General features: G+C 41.9%; 1 protein-coding gene across 6 annotated transcripts in view; it reads left to right on the forward strand.

The window, feature by feature from the left end:
* The window catches only part of zfpm1 (zinc finger protein, FOG family member 1), a 167,797-nt gene that overhangs the window by 36,886 nt on the left and 107,038 nt on the right, over positions 1-23,873 (forward strand). For 2 of the 6 annotated variants that reach the window (XM_061772670.1, XM_061772666.1), the window contains exon 1: positions 19,175-21,376. The exons of 2 other annotated variants lie outside the window; for them this stretch is intronic. Coding sequence is in view for 2 of the 4 variants with exons in the window: in XM_061772666.1 (XP_061628650.1) it covers positions 21,349-21,376 (28 nt within the window). In the remaining 2 variants the exon portion in view is untranslated. Of the gene's footprint in view, positions 1-19,174; positions 21,377-23,873 lie in introns of those variants that run through there. 2 more of the 6 variants (XM_061772671.1, XM_061772667.1) reach the window with 1 other exon arrangement.

A 23,873-nucleotide genomic window follows, 5' to 3' on the forward strand; every position in this document is an offset into this window, starting at 1 on the left:
CTGCTTTGGGCAAAATATTATTAGTATTTGCATACTATCCTCAAATGCTGGAGGTGTCCCAATTTCATTTAGCTGTCGCTGCCATTTGGACCTGCCTTGAGGCTATCCATAAAAAGTCATCACTCATTTGCATTGGCATTTCTGGATATTTTATGCCATCACCGGTGGCATACACCTGTATGAATATTCTTTAAAAAAAATCCAAAAAACCCCACTAAGATAGACAATGTAAGTGGAAAGAATAATGATATTAGATACAGCTGCATTTTATATTATTATCTTAGCGTTTATTCTGTTTGTATGTCATGATATGCAATGCATTACACTTTTATTAGACCACCACCAAATGTGCAGATTGTGCCACAGCTTCCCTAAATGAACAGGATTAGTAAAAACCAAAATCAGTTTGAATCTATTTTAAGTAGAGGCTTTTTAACCAAATCTATATTTTTAAAGACAAATTGAATATCAGAAGTTAATTCCTCCTGCCTTCTTTCTTCACATCAGTATGCCCCTTTGCCCCTTACTCTGTTCCCCTCACCTCTCCTTCTGTCACCACACTATTGTCTGTGTATTAGTTTTAGCAGCAAGCAGTTTTCCCTGAAGTTAAACAATCTACTGTAATCTATCAGTTTATTATCAACCCTATCTGAGAGCCAAGAAAGCTGGGGCCGGCCGGGGCTGTGGCGCCGCTCTCTGGAGCTGATACAATTTTCAGCGATGATGAATGTTAAACTACACGCTCATTGCCGATGATGTGGACTTGGCAAAGTCTAGCAGAATGAAGGTGTGGTCAGAGGTGAAAAATTGGACAAGAGAATAAAAGAACAACAATGATGAGAGGAAGAAAGAGCGGCATCAGTCAGTGGTCACAGGGTTAGGGCCTCCAAAGAACAGGCACACAATATGTTAGTTTTGGACTTTCCTCGTTTGTTATTGCAATAAAGACTCAAATATTTAGTGTTCAACCCTGCTGATCCATTGTGACAATATTTTTGCAAGTGAATGCTTAACATATCTGCTCCCACCCCCGCCAAAAAAATACAAGTAAAAATGACAATATAAACTGCTGCAATTCAATTGGGTCTGGCATGATTGCTTCTTTGAGCTCATACCCCTCCTCTGTCTGGCCTGAACTGCTTCAAGCCGAAGGTTGTCATTGGTCGCCTACACTGTCCTTATGAACACTCCGACATCCTCTATTCTGCTGCTAATTGACTTGTAAGGCCTCAAAGTCCCACAATTATGATGCAGGTGATAAGAATGGTTGCTTAAAAAAAGCAATGGGACAGATTTAATAGGGGAATGATGATGAATTAGCCAGTTCATACTGGCCCATGTACTTTCTGACATTCTATTCATAAATGTATGAGAGGAGTATGTTTGATGTTGGTGTTCAAAACAGCTGTTCGTCACATCAAATGTGTTATGCCAATAGAGAAATGGCCAATGTTCAGCTTTTTAATGTTCATATAGTTCTAGTTCAACAGGCGTCAACCAGAACGCTGTTGTGAAGGAGGCACATTTGTTGAACTGGTGCAGTATTTGTAAAACATTACACATAAGGTTGGGCATTGAGAATCGAGAACTGATTGGAACCGGGACTAATGTTCTGGTTCTCCCGGAATCGTTCAAATTTATAAATTAAGGTTCCCAGTTTCAATGCCTGCAGTCCGGCAACCCCGAAGAAGTGGCGAAAACAAACGAAGAACATGCACGAAGACGTACTCGTGCCCAATGGCGGCGGCGAACAAAAGTGTGTCTTAACTTTGTTAAAATTAATGACCTCAGTGCAACACTTGGAATAAGATTATATTGTGCAAAGGAGGCTTCACGATGTGTAGAAGTCTGACGTGCTCCCGCCCGGTCCGAGCCTCAGCCTACACTGCGCGGAGCTTCAGTGAAGTCAGCTCTCAGTCAATTGGGTGAGTGAAACAATAAAATACGTCTATGCCAACATTGAGGCAGCGAACAAGGTAAACGGTTGGTCGCACTTTTGCACTGATGGTTTTTAGTGTTTATTTTAGTCTTCAAACCAACGTAAGAGCCGATGACAGAAAAAAAAAGCTTAACATTGAGCTAAAACTTTACCTTAGCAACTTTACATCACAATGAATTGGGAGAAAATTCACATAAACATCTCACAGTATCACAAACACTAACCTTGTGCCTCAAGTGGGTAGGTAGAGGAATCAACATTTTATAGCATTTGGTTCCATCCATTTAAAAAATTAAAAAATAAAATCACTGGTGCCGTGTGAAGTTACTTTTCGTGCCAAAATGCGGTGCGTACCCTTCAAAATAAAAGGCTACAAGATTAAAACAGGAAGTCAAGTTAAAACTTATAAACCATTTGACCTGATAAAACAGTCCCAAATAACTATTTTAACAATGCTATATTTAACTTTTAGCTGAAACATTAATTAATGAATATGAAGTCATTTGGGTTAGTTCCACACACATTGCGTTTTGGTTCATAGGTTTGATATTAATACTGGTTATAAAGAACCGCGAGTCAAATGTTCATTTTAGTCTATGCTGCGGGCTGCTAAGAAAATGGATGTTCATAATTTGGACAGCTTTATTTAAACCATGCAAACTTTTTTGACCCAACCCCCTAAAAGAATCGGAATCGAGAATCGTTTGGAACCGGAATCGGGACCAGAATCGATCAAATTCAAACGATACCCAACAATAATTCCACATAATCTGAGGAAATCTTGTAAATAAGATGCAACCCTGAGCATTTGTTTGACGTGAATCAAGTTATCAGATTGTTGGGAGGATAAGGCGGATATTATTCTCATTCTTTCCATTGCCTGTCTCACTACTTTCATTTTTTCTTTACCATTGCGTGGTCCTTGGATCTAAGCCAATTGATTCCTACTGAATTAACATTTTAAATCAAACCATAACCATGACCAAAAGGCAAAGGGGATGTAGAGACCATTTTAACTTCATTAGTGTGTAGAAAGTAGTCTAGTGAATATATTTCAGGTGAGGTAAGATTAAAAGATATGGTACAAAGTCTTTTCCTTCTTGGTAAACGTTAAGCTGCCAAATAAATAAAGGAAACATACTCATGCATCTCTCTTTCATAAATATGTTATAATTTTTTAATAGTCTTAGTCATTTTCTGTATAACAGTAGATGAATAGTAGTCTTTTTTGACTCCACATGTGTGCACACACAAATGCACACACAAATGCACACAGACACACAAACACACACGCACGCACACATGCACAGACACAAAAGTGATATAGTTCTTTATTGCACAAAATCAGAATTTTTTTTCTAAAAAAGAGAAAATGAGTTCCTGAGCATATAATAGCAGTTAATGCGTGGTGGGGTGCGGGCAGCTTTGTAGGCGTTTGTCAAGCTCTTAATAGAATCTGATAGATGTCTGTCTCCTCGGGCCTGTGAGGGTAGTGTCTGTGTGTGTGTTGTGGGGGGTGGCACTCATTGTGCCAATAGTCACTCTCCCCCTTTTCTCCCTCCATTCCTTGTCTTGACTGACTTGAGTGACTGTCATTCTATGAAGGAACAATTTGTCAATAATTGGCCGTGTCATTCTTGTCAAGACGGTTTGATAGTGTCAGTTCATTTGGGTCGGGGCCACAGAGTATCTCCAAAAATGGGGGAAGCGAGGAAAAGGCAGCATGTGGCAGCAGATCTGTGGCACCGATAGGGCCATTAAGCGCTTTAGAAGTATTTTAGCTGAACCCACACAAAGCAGAAATAGATAAATAAATAATTAAAGCAGAAAAAGTGGAACGTCAACTGCCAGAGAAGTGATATAGACTTTAAGAAATCATTTGGGAGGGGGAAAGATAAAAGATTATCCCTCTTTTCTGCAAACATATTGCCTCCTCAGCATTTGCTGAAGCCAATTCGCTTACTCAAGCATTCATGGAGACAGTGTGTGTGTCTCCACCACAGATGCTGTGCTCTGAAGCAGTGTGCCTATCATAAACTGTATATAAACATGTCGTGTGTGTGCGTGCGTGTGCGCTTGTGTGCCTGCGTGTGTGTCTGGTGGGTGTATATTGGTTGTGTGAATCTGATCTTGCCTTAGTCTACATCACTCAGCATTGTATCACATCCATTATCAGCTTCTCTGTAAAGGGCAGGGATTTTCCAGAAATATCCCAGAATGCTTATTATCTCGAAAATATCTCACTGACACTGATCTGATTTGGCTTAAATCCGGCCCACCTAGCACATTCCTCAGACCCTTCCAACCCAAAGGGTGCAGTTTTTTACCAGTGGCCGACTGGTTAGAGCGTCTGCCTCAAAGTTCTGAAAGTTCAAATCCCGGCCCCGCCTGTGTGGAGTTGTGGAGTTTGCATGTTCTCCCCGTGCCTGCGTGGGTTTTCTCCGGGCACTCCGGTTTCCTCCCACATCCCAAAAACATGCATGTTAGGTTAATTGACGACTCTAAATTGCCTGTAGGTGTGAATGTGAGTGCGAATGGTTGTTTGTGTATATGTGCCCTGTGATTGGCTGGCAACCAGTTCAGGGTGTACCCCGCCTCCTGCCCGATGACAGCTGGGATAGGCTCCAGCACGCCCGCGACCCTAGTGAGGAGAAGCGGCTCAGAAAATGGATGGATCATCTTGAGATATCGTTGTTCCCTGTACAGATTCAAGACACCATGTGCTGCAAGAAGCAGGGCAGCCCCAGAACATAACTGACCCTCCTCCATGTTTGATAGTGTTCTTTTTTTGTATTCTTCATTTTTTTAAACATTAGGCTTTACACAATCAGGATTTTTGGGACCGATCAGCGAGTTTAAAAAAACGATAACCGATCACCAATCCGATCACAAGATGGAGTAATGTGTCTATTTAAATGACCTGTTCATTTACTGTATATACTTATGTACTTAATTGCTCAAAAAATTACATTTACAATAAATAATGTATCTTTGTTCATCTATTCTAGTGACAGACAGAACAAATTAATGGTGTTCTATTAGATGGCAGGAAGTAAATACAGTCATTAATGTATCCACTTTTTGTGACATTTTTGTTTATTGGTGTGCCGTGAGATTTTTCAATTGTAAAATATGTTCCTTGGCTCCATAAAGGTTGGAAATCGCTGTTCGAGTCAGATCGTGCGTTCTAATCACTTAGGTCAAACCAACATTATAACACGACAGAAATAATGGGTGATAACTTACTGTAATTAAATTACTTTATTGTAATTAAATTACTTCACCCACACCAAAACTTTAGAGCATGATTCGACAGAACGGCGGCATGTCTACGTACAACCGTTAGTGCTAGCACTAGCTTGCTAGTCTACATAAAGTTTTTGTTGCCTGCTTGCGAGCTGTATCGTATTAAAAGTACTTGAAATACCTCAAGCAAGCCTTAAACGAACCTACTCTCCTGTCATGAGCACCGGTGACCACCAACACACGTTTTCCCCCCTTTTGTCCTTATAATACAGTCAGCGCGATCCACTCTTGTTGTTGTCGCCATGGTAATGAGTGTATCCGGTCCCCATTTGAGTTGACAAGATAAAGCCCAATGATCGTGAGAAACGGGATGCGGTGGTATTGCAGTAGTCTGACAAGACCAAATTTGTCTTGTAGTCCGGCATCACGTGTTGTCTGTCTCAGAAGTGTTGTCTGTCCCACACCGCCGACATGTTTTTTTAAAAAATTATTATTTACAGTACCTTCCTGACCACACTCACCATTGCTCTGGACGGTTGACCCCAAGTATTTAAAGTCCTCCACCCTTGCTATCTCTACTCCCTGTAGCCTCACTTTCCCCCCACCACCCCTCTCATTCATGCACATATATTCAGTCTTATTTCGGCGAATCTTCATTCCTCTGCTTTCCAGTGCATGCCTCCATCTTTCTAACTGTTCCTCCACCTGCTCCCTGCTTTCGCTGGAGATCACAATGTCATCTGCAAACATCATTTTCCATGGGGATTCCAGTCTAACCTCATCTGTCAGCCTATCCATCACCACTGCAAATAGGAAGGGGCTCAGGGCTGAGCCCCGATGTAGTCCCACCTCCACCTTAAATTCCTCAGTCACACCTACAGCACACCTCACCACTGTTCTGCTGTCCTCGTACATGTCCTGTATATTCTAACATACTTCTCTGCCACTCCAGACTTCCGCATGCGGTACCACAGTTCCTCTCTGGGTACTCTGTCATAGGCTTTCTCTAGATCTACAAAGACACAATGTAGCTCCTTCTGACCTTCTCTGTACTTTTCCATCAACATCCTCAAGGCAAATAATGCATCTGTGTTACTCTTTCTAGGCATGAAACCATACTATTGCTCGCAAATATTCACTTCTGTCTTGAGTCAAGCCTCCACTACTCTTTCTCATAACTTCATTGTGTGGCTCATTAACTTAATTCCTCTATAGTTCCCACAGGTCTGCACATCACGCTTGTTCTTAAAAATGGACACCAGTACACTTTTCGTCCATTCCTCAGGCATCTTCTCACCCGCTAGAATTCTGTTGAACAAGTTGGTCAAAAACTCCCCAGCCACCTCTCCTAGATCCTTCCATACCTCCGCAGGAATTTCATCAGGACCAACAGCCTTTCCATTTTTCATCCTCTTTAATGCCTTTCTAACTTCCCCCTTACTAATCATTGCCACTTCCTGTTCCACCACACTTGCCCCGTCTACTCTTCCTTCTCTCTCATTTTCATCATTCATCAACTCATCAAAAGTATTCTTTCCATCTGTCCAGCACACTACTGGCACCAGTCAACACATTTCCATCTCTATCCTTAATCACCCTAACCTGCTGCACATCCTTCCCATCTCTATCCCTCTGTCTGGCCAACCTGGAGAGATCCTTTCCTCCTTCTTTAGTGTTCAACCTGGCATACATATCATCATATGACTCCTGTTTGGCCTTTGCCACCTCTACCTTCACCCTACGTCGCATCTCCGTGTAGTCCTGTCTCCTCTCCTCGGTGCTCTCAGTGTCCCACTTCTTCTTAGCTAACCTCTTTCCTTGTATGATTTTCTCTACTGTGATGTTCCACCAACAAGTCTCCTTCTCTCCTTTCCTGCCAGAAGATATACCAAGTACTCTCCTGCCTGCCTCTCTGATCACCTTGGCTGTAGTGGTCCAGCCTTCTGGAAGTTCATCCTGTCCACCGGGAGCCTGTGTCACCTCTTCCCGAAAAGCCGCACAACACTCTTCCTGTCTCATTTTCCACCACATGGTTCTGTGCTCTGCCTTTGTCTTCCTAATCTTCCTCACCACCACCAGAATCATTTTACACACCAACCTCCTTCAGATTACATCGTCCGCACAAAATGTAATCCACCTGCGTGCTTCTACCTCCGAAAAAAGTGTTCACTACAGCCATTTCCATCCTTTTTCCAAAATCTACCACCATCTGTCCCTCCAAGTTCCTTTCCTGAATGCTGAAATTACCCATCACTTCTTCATCACCCCTGTTTCCTTCACCAACATGTCCATGCTCGGAACTACTTCGTCTAGCTCCTTCCAGAATTTCTCTTTCACCTCTAGGTCACATCCTACCTGTGGGGCATACTCACTAATCACATTATACATAACACCCTCAATTTCAAGTTTCAGCCTCATCACTCGATCTGATACTCTTTTCACCTCCAAGACATTCTTAGCCAACTCTTCTTTTAAAATAACCCTGACTCCATTTCTCTTCCCATCTACACCATGGTAAAATAATTTAAACCCTGCCGCTAAACTTCTAGCCTTACTGCCTTTCCACCTGGTCTCCTGGACACACAATATATCACCCTTTCTCCTAATCATCATGTCAACCAACTCCTGAGATTGTCCTGTCATAGTCCCAACATTCAAATTCCCCACATTCAATTGTAGGCTTTGTGCTTTCCTCTTCTCTTTCTGCCGAAGAACACGCTTTCCACCTCTCCTTCGTCTTCGACCCACAGTAGCTGAATTTCCACCGGCGCCCTGCAGGTTAACGGTGCCGGGGGCGGACGTTGTTAACCCGGGCCACGACCGATTCCGTATGGAATTCTTTAGATGAACCCTCATAAAGTTTTAAGCCGGATGCCCTTCCTGATGCCCACCATAGGGCTGCATTATCTGCATTGTCAACAATGTCCAGTTTTGTCTCATCTGTTCAAAGGACAGTCTCCCAGAACCTTGGTGCCTTGTTAATATCCATTTGAGAACATTACAGTTTCATCAGTTTCAAGTTATTTCAGTGACCATTGTGGGTTTTTCTTTCTTTTTTAGTGGGGCACCAGTACCTTTTCCGCTGCCGTGTGTACAAAGAAAGGAACACAGCAGCTACTGCGAAACATGGAGGCTAGATCCACCTGTTAAGATAGAAACCACAGTCATAGGAAAGTATCGCCTTCATCTTGATTTCATTCATTTGAGGGATCTCACCGATAACAGCTGGGAGGCCTCAGATTTGCTCTCTTATAGAGCATACCTACCTACACTGACCTTTTAGTCAACTGGTCAGGCTTTGCATACACACTGATACCGTGCATGATGTTACCGAGGAGTGGGAAAGACCATACTGTTATCACTCAATTAATATTAAGAGAAAAAATACATATATCGTAGGCCAAAAGTTTTATGGTCAGACCAGACATATATTGAGCTAGTTGGTCACGATGACTCTACAAAGTGATGGAATAATGAAGAAGGAGGACGATATCCAAATGCTTCAAGTTAACTAGAAAATTGGATTTTGTAACAGAACAATGAGCATCTGGAATGGCCTTACCAAAGCCCCAAACTCAACCTTGTGAAACCTTTGTGGACTATGCTTATAAGCCGGATCTGTTGTAGGAAATGTGAATGCATATAAGGTATGTCTATATCATTTTAGAATTAAATTAACTTTGGATGGGAGTGTCGTTGAAATGTTAAAAAAAAAAAAAAAAAAAAATGTATACATTCATTACAGATGTATTAACATTTTATGATAAATTTGGACTTTTTTTGTATGTAGGGTCAACCGACATGGTCTGGATACATAATACAACTTACACATCTGCTTGGTCCAGTTCATTCTCCAAAGTATGCACATATTACTATCAACTTTATGACGCGAGCCACTATATACACATAAATACATGCACACACACACATTCACAAAAACGTCTCACAGTATCACAAACGCTAACCTTGTGTCTCATCGGTGGGTAGGTAAAGGACTCAACGTTTTACAGAGCATTTGGTTCACTATACATATATATATATATATATATATATATATATATATACATGTATATATGTATATACATGTGTATATATATATATATATATATATATATATACATGTATATATATATATATATATATATGTATATACATGTATATATATATATATATATATATATATATATATATAGATATATATATAGATATATATGTATGTATTTAAATACTTATTTCAGGCGCTGTATAGTGAACCAAATGCTCTGTAAAACGTTGATTCCTTTACCTACCCACCGATGAGACACAAGGTTAGCGTTTGTGATACTGTGAGACGTTTTTGTGAATTTTGTCCCAATTCATTGCAACGTAAAGTTGCTAGTTTGACCTTGTGTGAAGTTCAAGCTCATTGTTAAGCTTGTAATGCGACTGATTCTACTTTCTTTCCAGGAAATCCAGTAAAATGAATGCTGAAAACCATCAGTGAAAGAGTGCAACCCACTGTTTAACTTGTTAGCTGCCTCAATGTTGGCATTGACGTATTTTATTGTTGGACTCACCCAATTGACTTCACTGAAGTTCCGCGCGGTATGGGCTGAGGCTCAGAGCGGGAGGGAGCACGTCAGACCTCTACACATCGCAAAACCCTTCTTTGCACAATATAATCTTAATCCAAGTGGTGCACTGAGGTGACTAGTCATTTATTTTAACATAGTTATCACTTTTGTTCGCCGCCGCCGTTGGGCAGAAGCACGGTTTTGTGCGCGTTCGTCTTCGTTGGTTTTCGCTGCTTCTTCGTTGGTTTTCGCCACGTTCTTCTTCCAGGTCGGCGGACTGTAGGCCTCGAAACTGGGAACCGAAATTTTTAAATTGGAATGATTCCGGGAGAACCGGAATGTTAGTCCCGGTTCTAATTGGTTCTCAATTCTCGATGCCCAACTGTAATGATATTTATTCTATTTTATTGAGATGACATATCTCGACAGATTGTGCAACAGAAGCTTGCAGATGACTATAGATGTGATTTATCAGGAGGAAAATCCAATAAGGACATGAGCCTGAATCCTTACACAGTTCAGCTACAAATGTGAGAATAATAAATCACGTATATAGTCATCTGCAGACTTCTACGTTTTTTTATTTTGTGTATGTTTTTTTATCTTAGATATTTATTTATTCAAAAAGACAAGTTTTTCCCTAAAGTCTTGGCCTTAAGGTAATTACATTTTTCTTCATACAAGTTCTGTAGCTTTAGAGAACATCTCCCCACATGCCTTACCTACTGTTGCTGATTATTGTTCTCTGTTTGAGAACAATAATGTATCACTTCATCAAGACTTTTCTTAACATTCAATAATACAAAATAAGTTAAGTATGTATGATTATTGCTGATATTGGATCGGACCGATATCAGTATCAGACAAAATTCCAGGCTGCAATATCGTTATCGGATCGGAAGTGAAAGAGTTTGATCGGGATATCCCTAATATGTAGATATATGTATATATTTATATGTATTTATATATGTGTGTGTATGTTTGTATGTATGTGTATGTATATATGTATAAATGTATGTAAATGTATATACTATATGTACAAATGCGTGTATATATATATATATATATATATATATATATATATATATATATATATATATATATCTATGTATACTGTATATATCTATGTGTATATATGTAGTATATACGTGTGTGTGTGTTTGTAAACTGTGTGTATGTATATATACAGTGGGTACGGAAAGTATTCAGACCCCCTTAAAATGTTCACTCTTTTTTTATATTGCAGCCATTTTCTAAAATTATTTAAGTTAATTTTTCCCACATTAATGTACACACAGCACCCCATATTGAAAAAACTGATTCAAAAAAGAAAAGCTGAAATTTCACACAGCCATAAGTATTCAGACCCTTTGCTCAGTATTTAGAAGCACCCTTTTGAGCTAATACAGCCATGAGTCTTTTTGGGAATTATGTTTTTGTGAAGATGTGAAGTTTTTCACACCTGGATTTGGGGATCATCTGCCATTCCTCCTTGCAGATCCTCTCCAGTTTTGTCAGGTTGGATGGTGAACACTGGTGGGCAGCCATTTTCAGGTTTTTCCAGAGATGCTCAATTGGGTTTAAGTCAGGGCTCTGGCTGAGCCATTCAAAAACAGTCACGGAGTTGTTCTGAAGCAGCTTCTTCGGGATTTTAGCTGTGTGCTTAGGGTCAGTGTCTTTTTTGAAGGTGAACCTTCGGCCCAATCTGAGTTTCTGAGCACTCTGGAGAAGGTTTTCGTCCAGGATATCCTGTACTTGGCCGCATTCATCTTTTCTTCGATTGCAACCAGTCTCCCTGTCCCTGCAGCTGAAAACACCCCCAGAGCATGATGCTTCCACCACCATGCTTCACTGTATTGGACAGGTGATGAGCAGTGCCTGGTTTTCTCCACTTATGCCACTTAGAATTGAGGCCAACAATTTCTATCTTGGTCTCATCAGACCAGAGAATCTTATTTCTCACCATCTTGGAGTCCTTCAGGTGTTTTTTTTAGCAAACTCTTTGCAGGCTTTCATGTGTCTTGCACTGGAGAGAGGCTTCAGTCGGGCCACTCTGCCATAAAGCCCCGACTGGTGGAGGGCTGCAGTGATGGTTGACGTTCTAGAACTTTCTCCCATCTCACGACTGCATCTCTGGAGCTCAGCCACAGTGATCTTTGGGTTCTTCTTTACCTCTCTCACCAAGGCTCTTCTCTCCCGATGGCTCAGTTTGGCCGCACGGCCAGCTCTAGGAAGGGTTCTGATCATCCCAAACGTCTTCCATTTAAGGATTATGGAGGCCACTGTGCTCTTAGGAACCTTACATTTTTTTTGTAACCTTGGCCAGATCTGTGCCTTGCCACAATTCTGTCTCTGAGCTCTTCAGGCAGTTCCTTTGACCTCATGATTCTCATTTGCTCTGACATGTACTGTGAACTGTAAGGTCTTATATAGACATGGGTGTGGCTCTCTCTCTCTCTCTCTCTCTCTCTCTCTCTCTCTCTATATATATATATATATATCTATATCCATCCATTTTCTGAGCCGCTTCTCCTCACTAACGTCGCGGGCGTGCCGAAGCCTATCCCAGCTATCATCGGGCAGGAGGCAGGGTACACCCTGAACTGGTTGCCAGCCAATCGCAGGGCACATACAAACAAACAAACAACCATTTGCACTCACAGTCACACCTACGGGCAATTTAAAGTCTCCAATTAATGCATGTTTTTGGGATGTGGGAGGAAACCGGAGTGCCCGGAGAAAACTCACGCAGGCACGGGGAGAACATGCAAACTCCATATATATATATATATATATATATATATATATATATATATATATATATGCATACTGTATATACTATATATGGACTGACTTTATTAACTTGCACTTAGTATATTATGCTCCCGATTTGTGTTGTTTAATCATATTTTACACTAATATATCTCACACAATCTCTTTAAAGACTGCAATTTTCCAGGAAAGGCCACTTAGTCACTGACATTCATCGCAGATTTCACCTGGTATCTCATTTCAAGTTCCTTTAATCACAAAATTGGGCTTCCTCTCGCCACTCTAAAACCATAAGGTGTTTCAAGTCAAATGGAGCTAACCCTGGAATCTTGCATTCATTATACATCGATGTATAGCACTGCCATGGTTGGAAAAGCTGTTGTATTTCTCCTTAATTTCCATTATTCACTTCAAAAAGCCATGTCTGGCCAGCCTCACAATGACTGTTTGACACTTTCTGCCCTCTCCTTTGCACATGCATGCACATAGACACATGCACAGCACACACAGAACTCTAAAGAACCCTTTGGAGGACAATTATTACTCATCTTATCGACTTCTCACATCTACTGCATTATTTGCAGGTTAATCACAAAAAATAATACAAAGGGAGTGCATGTGTGCATTGGTGGGGGTGTTTCAGGTTACCATGGTGAGGAATGGGAAAAGGTCAGGCATAGTTTATCTTATCAGTGATAGCGAATGGTTACTAATTACAGATAGGTACTACCACCACTCGTTCTACTGGGCCTTGCCTTAAAACACTATCAGCAATCCACACCAGTGCGATATTAAAATAATCTCTTTAGTCATCCTCGCGCGCACACACACACACACACACACCTACACACACACACACGTATACACAGCAAGGCCAGGCTACACGGCCTCAAAAGACACAAGACCCAACAAAGACCCAAGACTTGATGCTATCACAGATGTCAGCAGATGGTCAGATACTGAGGTTGCCATGGGTTAATCTAGTCAAGAGAGAGCCATTCTTAAAGAGGAGGAATATGTTCAAATTCAGGGGTGGCGTAAGTGACACAAAAACCCACAATGCAAGGTCAGAGTTGGACCCTTTCAAACGTCAAACTCCACCTTCAATGGTTTAAGCTTCTTTTTTTAAATGCTGGAGTATTTAGGCATTATTGAAATGCTCATTCGTGTAGGCCTGTCACGATAATTTTTTTAGGACTATATATTTTCCCAAAAAACAATAACCAATAGGAAAAAAAAATTCATAATAAACAGTTAATTCTTCCTGAAGTGTCTCTGTTGCATGCTACGCTCTGCACATGGAGCAAGGCTGTGGAGTATTGGATGCAGCCAACACCATCCATCCATTTTCTGAGCCGCTTCTCCTCACTAGGGTCACTGGCGTGCTCGAGCCTATCCCAGCTATCTTCGGGGGGGAGGCAGGATACACCCTGAACCGGTCGCCAGCCAATCGCAGGGCATACAAAACAAACAACCATTTGCACTCACAATCACACCTATGGGCAATTTAGAGTCCCCAATCAACCTACCGCGCATGTTTTTGGGATGTGGGAGGAAACCGGAGTGCCCGGAGAAAACCCACCCAGGCACGGGGAGAACATGCAAACTCCACACAGGCAGGGCCGAGATTTGAACCCCGGTCCCCAGAACTGTGTGTTTCAAACAATAGTTTCTTAAAAATCTAATTTGCTCATATTAGTTCAAATTAACTACAGAACCTACTCAATTGTTATTGCTTTCCTATAACATCTCAAAATGAATTTTTTTGTACATGAACCGCCAAGAAAATCATGTCATCTGAGTGACTTTTAAAATTTAAGAAACAGTTGTAACCTATTGTGTTTCATATGCGCACACATGAAGAAGGGGAGTATTTCCCTGTGTGTCTGCCTGCCTGTGCTGTGTGAGTGATCTTGTCTCTGCACCCTTCCATTTATCATGTTTGACATTTGGCTGTACTCTCCCCTATCTAACCATCATCTGAGGAAAGCACATTTTTCCCATGAAAAATCCTGTTGTGACTTTTGGCGTTGTCAAGGGGGTGAGAGAGAGGGGGCTGCTGATACTTCCTTTGGCAAGGCAGAGAGATACGTAGATGTAAGTGAGCGCATCCTTTCTTGGCTCTGCTCCCTCGTTGTGTGTTTTATTTTTCCATGTGTTAAAGTAATCCTTCATGACTTAGCTTGCATAGTTGTGCATTATGTGTGTATTTTTGATCTGCAGAGTAATTATGGATGTCTTTTGCTTCCATACACACACACACACACACATACACACACACACACACACACACACACACTTAACGTGGATGTTATCAGGGCAACGAGGGCTCCACTGATGCCCTGCCTCTTGAAAATGCCTTCTTTCTTTGCTGCTGCCAGCCATGCAATAGGTTATATTTAACCAGCTATCTCCTTTACATCCCCTCTTCATGCTCCACAGGGCTATCGCCCCAACACTGCTGCCACCATCTCACTTATTTTTATTTTTATTTTAAGCCTTGTGACAGGAGGCGGAGATAACAGATGCAAAGCCAAGTTGTGAGTGTTGGCCCCCCAGCCCATCGCCCTCTCTCTCTCTCTCTCTCTCTCTCTCTCTCTCTCTCTCTCTTTCTCTCTCTCTCTCTCTCTCTCTCTCTCTCACTCTCTCTAGCCCTCGCCCTCTCCCTCTCTGTCTATCTCCCTTTTTACCTTTTCCTCTTACTTTCTCTTTTCTTTATGCTTCATTTAGGGACTCTGTCCCTCTATCTTTTAATCTGTCTTTCCCTTAGTTCTTTTTTTTGTTCCCCGTCTTTAGCTAAATCACTTCATAGAATCATTTCATATTTGCAGGGGGCCACTCACAAACAGTAGCTGTTCAGTGCTGGAACTCATTTATAGTGCAGCACGGCCATTAACCAATAGGCAAATTAAAGTAGACGATCTTTACAATGTAATTATTGAATAATAAAAGCAGGTAATTAGGTGCTAGCTCTTGACTGTCTTAACATATTTGGATATCTTTATAATTGCTTTCTTTCCAATGAAGAGATGAACCGATATCGCTCACAATTCAGTCCTTCTAATCACAGCTAAATGATCCAAATGAAGCTAGTTGCTTGTCAGTTAGTTCGAGCTTTGCCCCACCAAATGGAATTTGGAAAGAAACTTTTGAATTTAGCTTACACGTTTACAATGTAAATTAAGTAGGAGTGAAATCTTATTATTAGTTATATATTAAGTTATATTCAAAAAATGTATGAAGATGGAAACTACCGATGACCTCTTTGATTTTTTTTCCTTTTCAATTTTACTTCATACACCATTACAGTGGATCTGAGATAAAATGCATATGTTCATATATGTTTCTTCAGATTTAACAAACATATAACACTGACCACCATTTGGGAATACCACAAGTTGGCATTTGGCAGCAGTTTGTGACCAATGTGACGTCCAAGGAAAGTAAAAAAGAAATGTTTGTATGTTCGGGGTCCTCTTAGTAAGTGTGACTAAATTAACAGTGAATTTTAAAGAAGAAAGCCCTGGTAAAGTCAAAATTTACTTCACTTATATAGTATAGAAATCCCATCATTCCTACCACACAAAGTGAAACCATGCTCATGGAAGATCTTAATACTCTTTTCATGGATGTTTTTGTCTCTCTTTGTTGGAGCTTTAGTTCCTTCCTCCCTCTGAGTTGTTTAGTCTCTGAAGCAGCAGAAACGTGTGTGTGTGTGTGTGTGTGTGTGTGTGTGTGTGTGTCTTTGTATGTCTGTGTGTTTGATCCATCTGTATAGCTTTGCAGTTGACATGAGATTTCAGGGTTGACATTCAGATAAAGAGTAATCATGAAGGCCGCAGTAGTTTAGAGGAGAACTTTGTAACTTTGTTGAACAACCATGGAGAGTGATAAATAACTGAATAAAAGATGTTGAGAGATAAAATGTTTTGGGATAACCAAACTTCGTTATTTTCAGGCACTTTACTTCACCTGTACATAACAGTTTGAATGTGTGTCTGTCAGCCTGAACACATAGGCTGAAGTACACTGAAAAAAGTATAACAAAGCTGTCCCCCGTTAAATTTGTTTTGAATTCATATTCTTGAAAAACATTAGTTTGCTGTTTTCAAGTGAACTTTCTCATTTATATTTATTAGTGGTGTAACGATTCTTTCATTATATCGATGTGTCGATTTATATTCCTACGATCCAACTCGATCGATCTGTGCTTGGCGCGTTAGCACGTTGTATTTCAAAGAAAAAGGTTTGTAATTCCTCTTAAATCGCTTAATTTTTCATTTAGCACACGGCAGTTATGCTGCGTTCCATTTGAACTTGGAAGTCGGAATTTCGGAGTTCCTAGCCCGAACTTTCAAATGGAATGCCATCTGAGGTTGGGTTTCCCAGTCGGAAAGTCAGAGATATCTCACTACCCCGAGTTGGCTTTCAAAGATGGCTGCCCCGAGTGTCAACAGTAAGTGCACGCTCCTGTAATAATCTGTTTCTTATCCCTTCTGAATAGTTTTTGTCCCAATATATTGGCCGTATACATAGTATTGGTCGATGTGTACATATATGGTATTATTGCTGGAGTGCGAAATACCTTTTTCATGTGGTATATGCAAGCTACAGTGCAACCCGTGCTAACAATGGATAACATTAGCCCGGATTCGGCATCTCATTTTTATTTATGTTTTCGCGACCTGTTTATGTGGAGAATGTTTAAAGGTAAAGTACTGTGTAGCAGTGAATGACTTCTGGCCTAGGGATGCACATTCAGAATTTTGTTTTAAAAGATTAATCGTTTTTCAACAACCATGGCATATCTCTAATCTGGATATAACAGAATTTATTATTCGATTTTTATTCCAAAATATTTGTGATAGCAAAACGTACTGTGGGAAATAGTTGTAATGTAAACGTTTTCCCCCTCCAGTCTATGTGGACAACAGTGCTGGCCTGTATTTGGCTCCACACAGGAGGATACTTTTTTCCGGCCCCTTTGTTCTAGAGAACACACGATGCAGCTACAAACTACATCAGCACGCCTGCATGCACCAGTGTGGCAAAGCTGTTATGGCTGAGGACAAACACAGCACAGCAGGTTAGTAAAAAAATTATAAAAGTAAGAAAAGTGATGTCTATAAAACAATGTTTGATAGCCAATTATTCATGTCTTGTACAGAGCTTGGAGGAGAATGCTCCCTGCATCTCTTCGCCATCTCCTGCCATGCTTGCAAATAAAGGCTTTAATAGGGACCGGACACTGCTCCTTATTGACCTGACAGTATCATGATGTTGTCTTTCCTGTGGTTGGCACATCAGCGAGGGTGGCAGTATGAAACCAGAGAAGCTTGGACCATCAGGTGCTACCCAGCCACACGGCAGCAACACCCATACGACCTCATAAGTGTCACCGGGAACAAGATGACGCCCTCTAATTCCTCCGTGAGTCTAAGGAGACCTGTCAGAGGCGCCACAAAGAGTTGCTGGCTCAACTCAAGTCATCCCAGCAATGGTTTGAGGCCCTGATGGGTCGACTGATAGATCAACTGCAAAAGTTAAATTGATTAAAACATTTCCTATAGTTTGCATTTTATGTTTACACTTTTGCACAATGTTCAATTTTGCACAATGTTCACTACCTTACTACCGGGTGAAAATTTGTTTTGTCCAATTTTTATCTTTGTTGCATTTTTTGAATATTTTATTAAACTGTATTACATTTCTACTGGGATTCGTTGCAGTAAATAAAAAAAATAAGTAAAACACTTACCGCTTAAACACAAGTAATGACAGCAGTGCTTTATTGATACCTATTTACAGTATTAACATTTTAAGAAAGAGGAGGATCATTTCACAGCATGGCCTTGTGACATCAATAGTGTGTCCTTATATTTTCATCTGCCTGTCTTGGGCATCCATTTGGGTGTTGCTGACAGATCTCTGAAGCACCCATGCACATGTGTAGAAAACAAGTCGCCATCATGATCATCACCACTACATCAATCTGGGTGTTCTGCAGATCTCGTAGGTGCCTCCACTTGCACTTCATCCTGAAAATGTTTAAAAAAAACAGGGAGGAGAAATTAAGAGAAAAGAAAAATTTTAGGATAAAAAATGCAGAACCACAAAACAAAAATTCTGCATATCAAATAATGGAGTGAGACTTAGGAACAGATGAGTGTGGAGCTGAAACATCAACCAGTGTAAAAACAAATACAATATGATGTAGTAGTATCCATATAGGCGGCACGGTGGACGACTGGTTAGAGCGTCAGCCTCACAGTTCTGAGGACCGGGTTCAATACCCGGCCCCGCTTGTGTGGAATTTGCATGTTCTCCCCGTACCTCCGTGGGTTTTCTCCGGGCACTCCGGTTTCCTCCCACATCCCAAAAACATGCATTAATTGGAGACTCTAAATTGCCCGTAGGTGTGACTGTGAGTGTGAATGGTTGTTTGTTTGTATGTGCCCTGCGATTGGCTGGCAACCAGTTCAGGGTGTACCCCACCTCCTGCCCGATGACAGCTGGGATCGGCTCCAGCACGCCCGTGACCCAAGTGAAGAGAAGCGGCTCAGAAAATGGATGGATGGATGGATGGATAGTATCAATATAAATTATTTTATTATTATCATTATTATATGGGACAATAAATACATTTATATGTATATTATATATCCTCTCCTTGAGCCGTCACCTTATCGTGGTGGAGGGGTTTGTGTGTCCCAATGATCCTGGGAGCTAAGTTGTCTGGGGCTTCATGCCCCTGGTAGGGTCACCCATGGCAAACAGGTCCTGGGTGAGGGACGAGACAAAGCACGGCTTTTTGGCCCCTATGACGAACAAAATATATGGATCTAGGTTTCCCTTGCCCGGACGCGGGTCACCGGGGCCCCCCTCTGGATCTAGGCCTGGAGGTGGGGCTCAAAGGCGAGCGCCTGGTGGCCGGGCCTGCACCCATGGGGCCCGGCAGGGCAAAGCCCAAAAGGGTAACGTGGGTCCCCCTTCCCATGGGCTCACCACCTGTGGGAGGGGCCATTGGGGTTGGGTGCAGTGTGAGCTGGGTGGTGGCCGAAGGCGGGGACCTTAGCGATCCGATCCCCGGCTACAGAAGCTGACTCTAGTGACGTGGAATGTCACCTTTCTGGCAGGGAAGGAGCCCGAGCTGGTGTGTGAGGTTGAGAAGTTCAGACTAGATATCGGGCTCGCCTCCACACACGGCTTGGGCTCTGATACCAGTCCTCTTGAGAGGGGTTGGACTATTTTCCACTCTGGAGTTGTCCGCGGTGAGAGGCGATAAGCAGGTGTGGGTATACTTATTGGCCCTTGGCTCAGCGCCTGTACGTTGGGGTTCACCCCGGTGGACAAGAGGGGAGCCTCCCTCCGCCTTCGGGTGGGGGGAGAGGTCCTGACTGTTATTTGTGCCTATGCACCAAACAGCAGTTCAGAGTACCCAACCTTTTTGGAGTCCTTAGAGGGGGTGGATGAGATTTGCCCGGAGTTCCTTAAGGCTCTGGATGTTGAAGGGCTGTCCTGGTTGACACGCCTCTGCAACATCGCGTGGACATCGGGGACAGTGCCTCTGGATTGGCAGACTGTGGTGGTGGTCCACCTTTTTAAGAAGGGGGACCGGAGGGTGTGTTCCAACTACAGGGGGATCACACTCCTCAGCCTCCCTGGTAAGGTCTATTCAGAGGGGCTGGAGAGGAGGGTCCGTCGGGAAGTCGAATTTCAGATTCAGGAGGAGCAGTGTGGTTTTCGTCCTGGCCGTGGAACAGTGGACCAGCTCTACACCCTCGGCAGGGTCCTCGAGAGTGCATGGGAGTTTGCCAAACAGTCTACATATGTTTTGTGGACTTGGAGAAGGGGTTCGACCGTGTCCCTCGTGGAGTCCTGTTGGGGGTGCTTCGGGAGTATGGGGTACCGAACCCCCTGCTACGGGCTGTTCGGTCTCTGTACGACCGGTGTCAGAGTTTGGTACGCATTGCCGGCAGTCAGTCGGACTCATTTCCAGTGAGGGTTGGACTCGGCAAGGCTGCCCTTTGTCACCGCAGATGATGTGGTTCTGTTGGCTTCATCAGGCCGTGATCTCCAACTCTCACTGGAGCGGTTCGCAGCCGAGTGTGAAGCGGCTGGGATGAGAATCAGCACCTCTAAATCTGAGACCATGGTCCTTAGTCAGAAAAGGGTGGAGTGCCCTCTCCAGGTCGGCAATGAGATCCTTCCCCAAGTGGAGGAGTTCAAATATCTTGGGGTCTTGTTCACGAGTGAGGGAAGAATGGAACGGGAGATCGACAGGCGGATCAGTGCAGCGTCTGCTGTGATGCGGACTTTGTATCGGTCTGTTGTGGTGAAGAAGGAGCTAAGCCGAAAGGCGAAGCTCTCAATTTACCGGTCGATCTACGTTCCTACCCTCACCTATGGTCACGACCCACAGCTCGTGACGATAGCTGACCAATACTGAAAGAACAAGATCCCAGATACAAGCGGCCAAAATGAGTTTCTCCGCAGGCTTCTCCCTCAGAGATAAGGTGAGAAGCTTGGTCATCCAGGAGGGGCTCAGAATAGAGCCGCTGCTCCTCCGCATTGAGAGGAGCCAGATGAGGTGGCTCGGGCATCTGTTTAGGATGCCTCCTGGACGCCTCCCCAGTGAGGTGTTCCGGGCACGTCCCAACGGGAGGAGACCCCGGGGACGACCCAGGATACGCTGGAGAGACTACGTCTATCGGCTGGCCTGGGAATGCCTCGGGATCCCCTCGGAAGAGCTAGAGGAAGTGGCTGGGGAGAGGGAAATCTGGTCTTCCCTGCTGAGGCTGCTGCCCCCACGACCCGACCTCGGATAAGCTGAAGACAATGGATGATGGATGGTATACTATATATGGTGGGTTTTTTTTTTTACTGTGTGTGGTGTTTTTTGTTGCAGTCGATCTTTTTTCTTTTCACTAAAATCCAAGATACCACTGTTATTGATATAATCATTTCTATTGTTGTATTAGCGTATATAAGAATAAGGATGTGTATATATTAATATTTCTTTCTTATATTATTATAGTACTATATTGATGTTCTATAAAGTAATAGTTATAGAGGATTATAAGGAAGCACAGAGAGAGTTCAGGGAAGCTGTTTTGTTTGGCCATGGTGAGCACTTAGCATGTTCTCCCAATCTGTTCCAGTCTTTCTCTACCGATTATTCTAGACAAGAGACAAAACGTATTTCAGTACAGAATATGGCACATAACATTTTAACCCGAAACCAAGAAACGAAGAGAGGAACACAAACAGATAAGATAAAAAAAAACGTTTTACTTACTACTAAACAATAAAATACGCACAAAAAAAAGGTTACGTTCTGCGTCTTTGTGTTTCCTCTTCATCTGTTTGAAGGTTGCAGAAGGACCGCATACTTGCCCAGAAGTTGAAATTGTATTTGGACAAGGCAAAACCGAGATAGCTTTCGCGGAGGTCGCCATCTTGTTTTCTGACTTGGTAAATCGAATGCTGGTAACTCGGGAATGACGGCATTCCCAGCTCAAACTGCTTAAAATCAATTAGGATTACCAACATTATTTCCATTTCCTAAATGCCAGAATATTGAGGGAAGGATTATTATTATTATTATTTTTAACAAATAGATAGAATAGATAATACAGTCACCCCAGGCATGCCAATGGTTGTAGCCATGGCTGTATTTATTTTTATTTTTTCAATTTTTTAATATATTATTATTTTACTTGTTTCTAGTTAATTTTTCTGGTTTCTCTATTCAGTTATATTTACAGTTGAGTTTTAGTAGTTAAATAAATACAAAGTTTTGAAATCAATCAATAATTTTGTTTATTAATCGTGATTTCAATATCAATCAAAATAGTCGTGATCATTACTTTTTCCATCATCGCCTAGCCCTAACGCTAGCCTACATTGGGAATGGGAGGAGCTGTATATATTTCTCTTCGATAAACCAGAAAGATGCAATAAAACCTTGCTAAATAACAATATAAAAGCCTGTGCCTTGTGTGAAGCTTGTATGAGTGAGTGCATGTGTATGAGCACTAAAACTCGCTGCCGTGTGTTTCTAAACTAAGCTAAGTTAGCAAGCGCTAACGTTTTGGCTAACACTGGAAATGTTCGTTCTTTCAAAAATGGTTTACATGAAATAAAAACTTTCAGCTCGATGAATATTTTTTATTGAACCAAAGCTAAAATATTAACTGTTACATACATTATTATGATATATATATTTTTAAAGTAATACTTTGTTAATTATTATAAATTTATTTTAGTGTAATAATATTCTCAACTTGTGTAATGTTGCAGAAACAGGTTTTAACCTCTGGAAGCTTGTCACAAATGGAGAAAAGCCATCGGAATATCAGTGTTCAGACCTGGAATCCTCTTTTGCTGGCAGCTGATAATTGAGTCAGCATAGTGGACAGAGACCACAGACTTGTAATAATAGACTATAATTAGTAGACAATCTCCGTATCTTTATTCATGTGTCTTATGGAAATAATAAACCCTTACGTTAAGGCCCCCAAGTGCTTTACAAGTAAGTGGATATCTTACTACCGTTGGGTCATATGCTCTAAAGTAGACATTGAAGCGCTCATAATCATACTACTGAATTGGTAAATCAGCTGTTCAAGGATAAACTTGACATGATAGTATGTTTGCATAGGTAAGCTATTCCAATAATAGTATTACATTTATTATCATAAAAGTATTGTTTCTATTTATCAGTATACCTCCCAAATAATGGGATATCTCAGTATCAAAGACCTTGTCAAGGACTCCACTGCAGAGCCCCAACCATGCTGGATACATGGATAACCTTTTTTCATCACACTATCTGAAAATTCTCACCATCCTCCTCAAGGCCAAGTAGAGAGAGGGAGAGACTGAGTGAGTGATGAACAAGGAATGTTATAGTAGTTTCCTACTGTTTCTTAAGAGAGCTGGAAGTTAATCCTCAGAATCGCATGCACTCTGTTTTTGTGCATTTGGAAAAATCAACCTTGAAGTTGTATCCTTTTGTGTGTGGTGGCCTTGTTGGCGTGTGTCTGGAGGTAACAGGGTAGCAGTGGCGGTGGTAGTGGTGTGTGTGTGAGGTAGATAGGAAGGGATTCAATAAGTAAGTAGACTCAACCCCTCCTTCTCCCATGGATCTTAGTATGGTGGGAAAGTTCAAATCTGCTGCTATTTTCCATCTTTTATCAGCGGGGCTTATCAGCTGGCTTTCTCGTCTGCATGCCTGGCTTCAATAGTCCAGGGTCTTAGCTCAGGCTGCATGGTAACTGCTCTTTATCTCTCTTATTCAAAACTCCACCCCTCTTTTCTTTTTGCATTTTCAAACAGCACCTGTTGTTAACCTCTGTTCT

Source organism: Phyllopteryx taeniolatus, chromosome 5 (genome assembly GCF_024500385.1).
Source record: "Phyllopteryx taeniolatus isolate TA_2022b chromosome 5, UOR_Ptae_1.2, whole genome shotgun sequence".
Classification (NCBI taxonomy): Eukaryota; Metazoa; Chordata; class Actinopteri; order Syngnathiformes; family Syngnathidae; genus Phyllopteryx; species Phyllopteryx taeniolatus.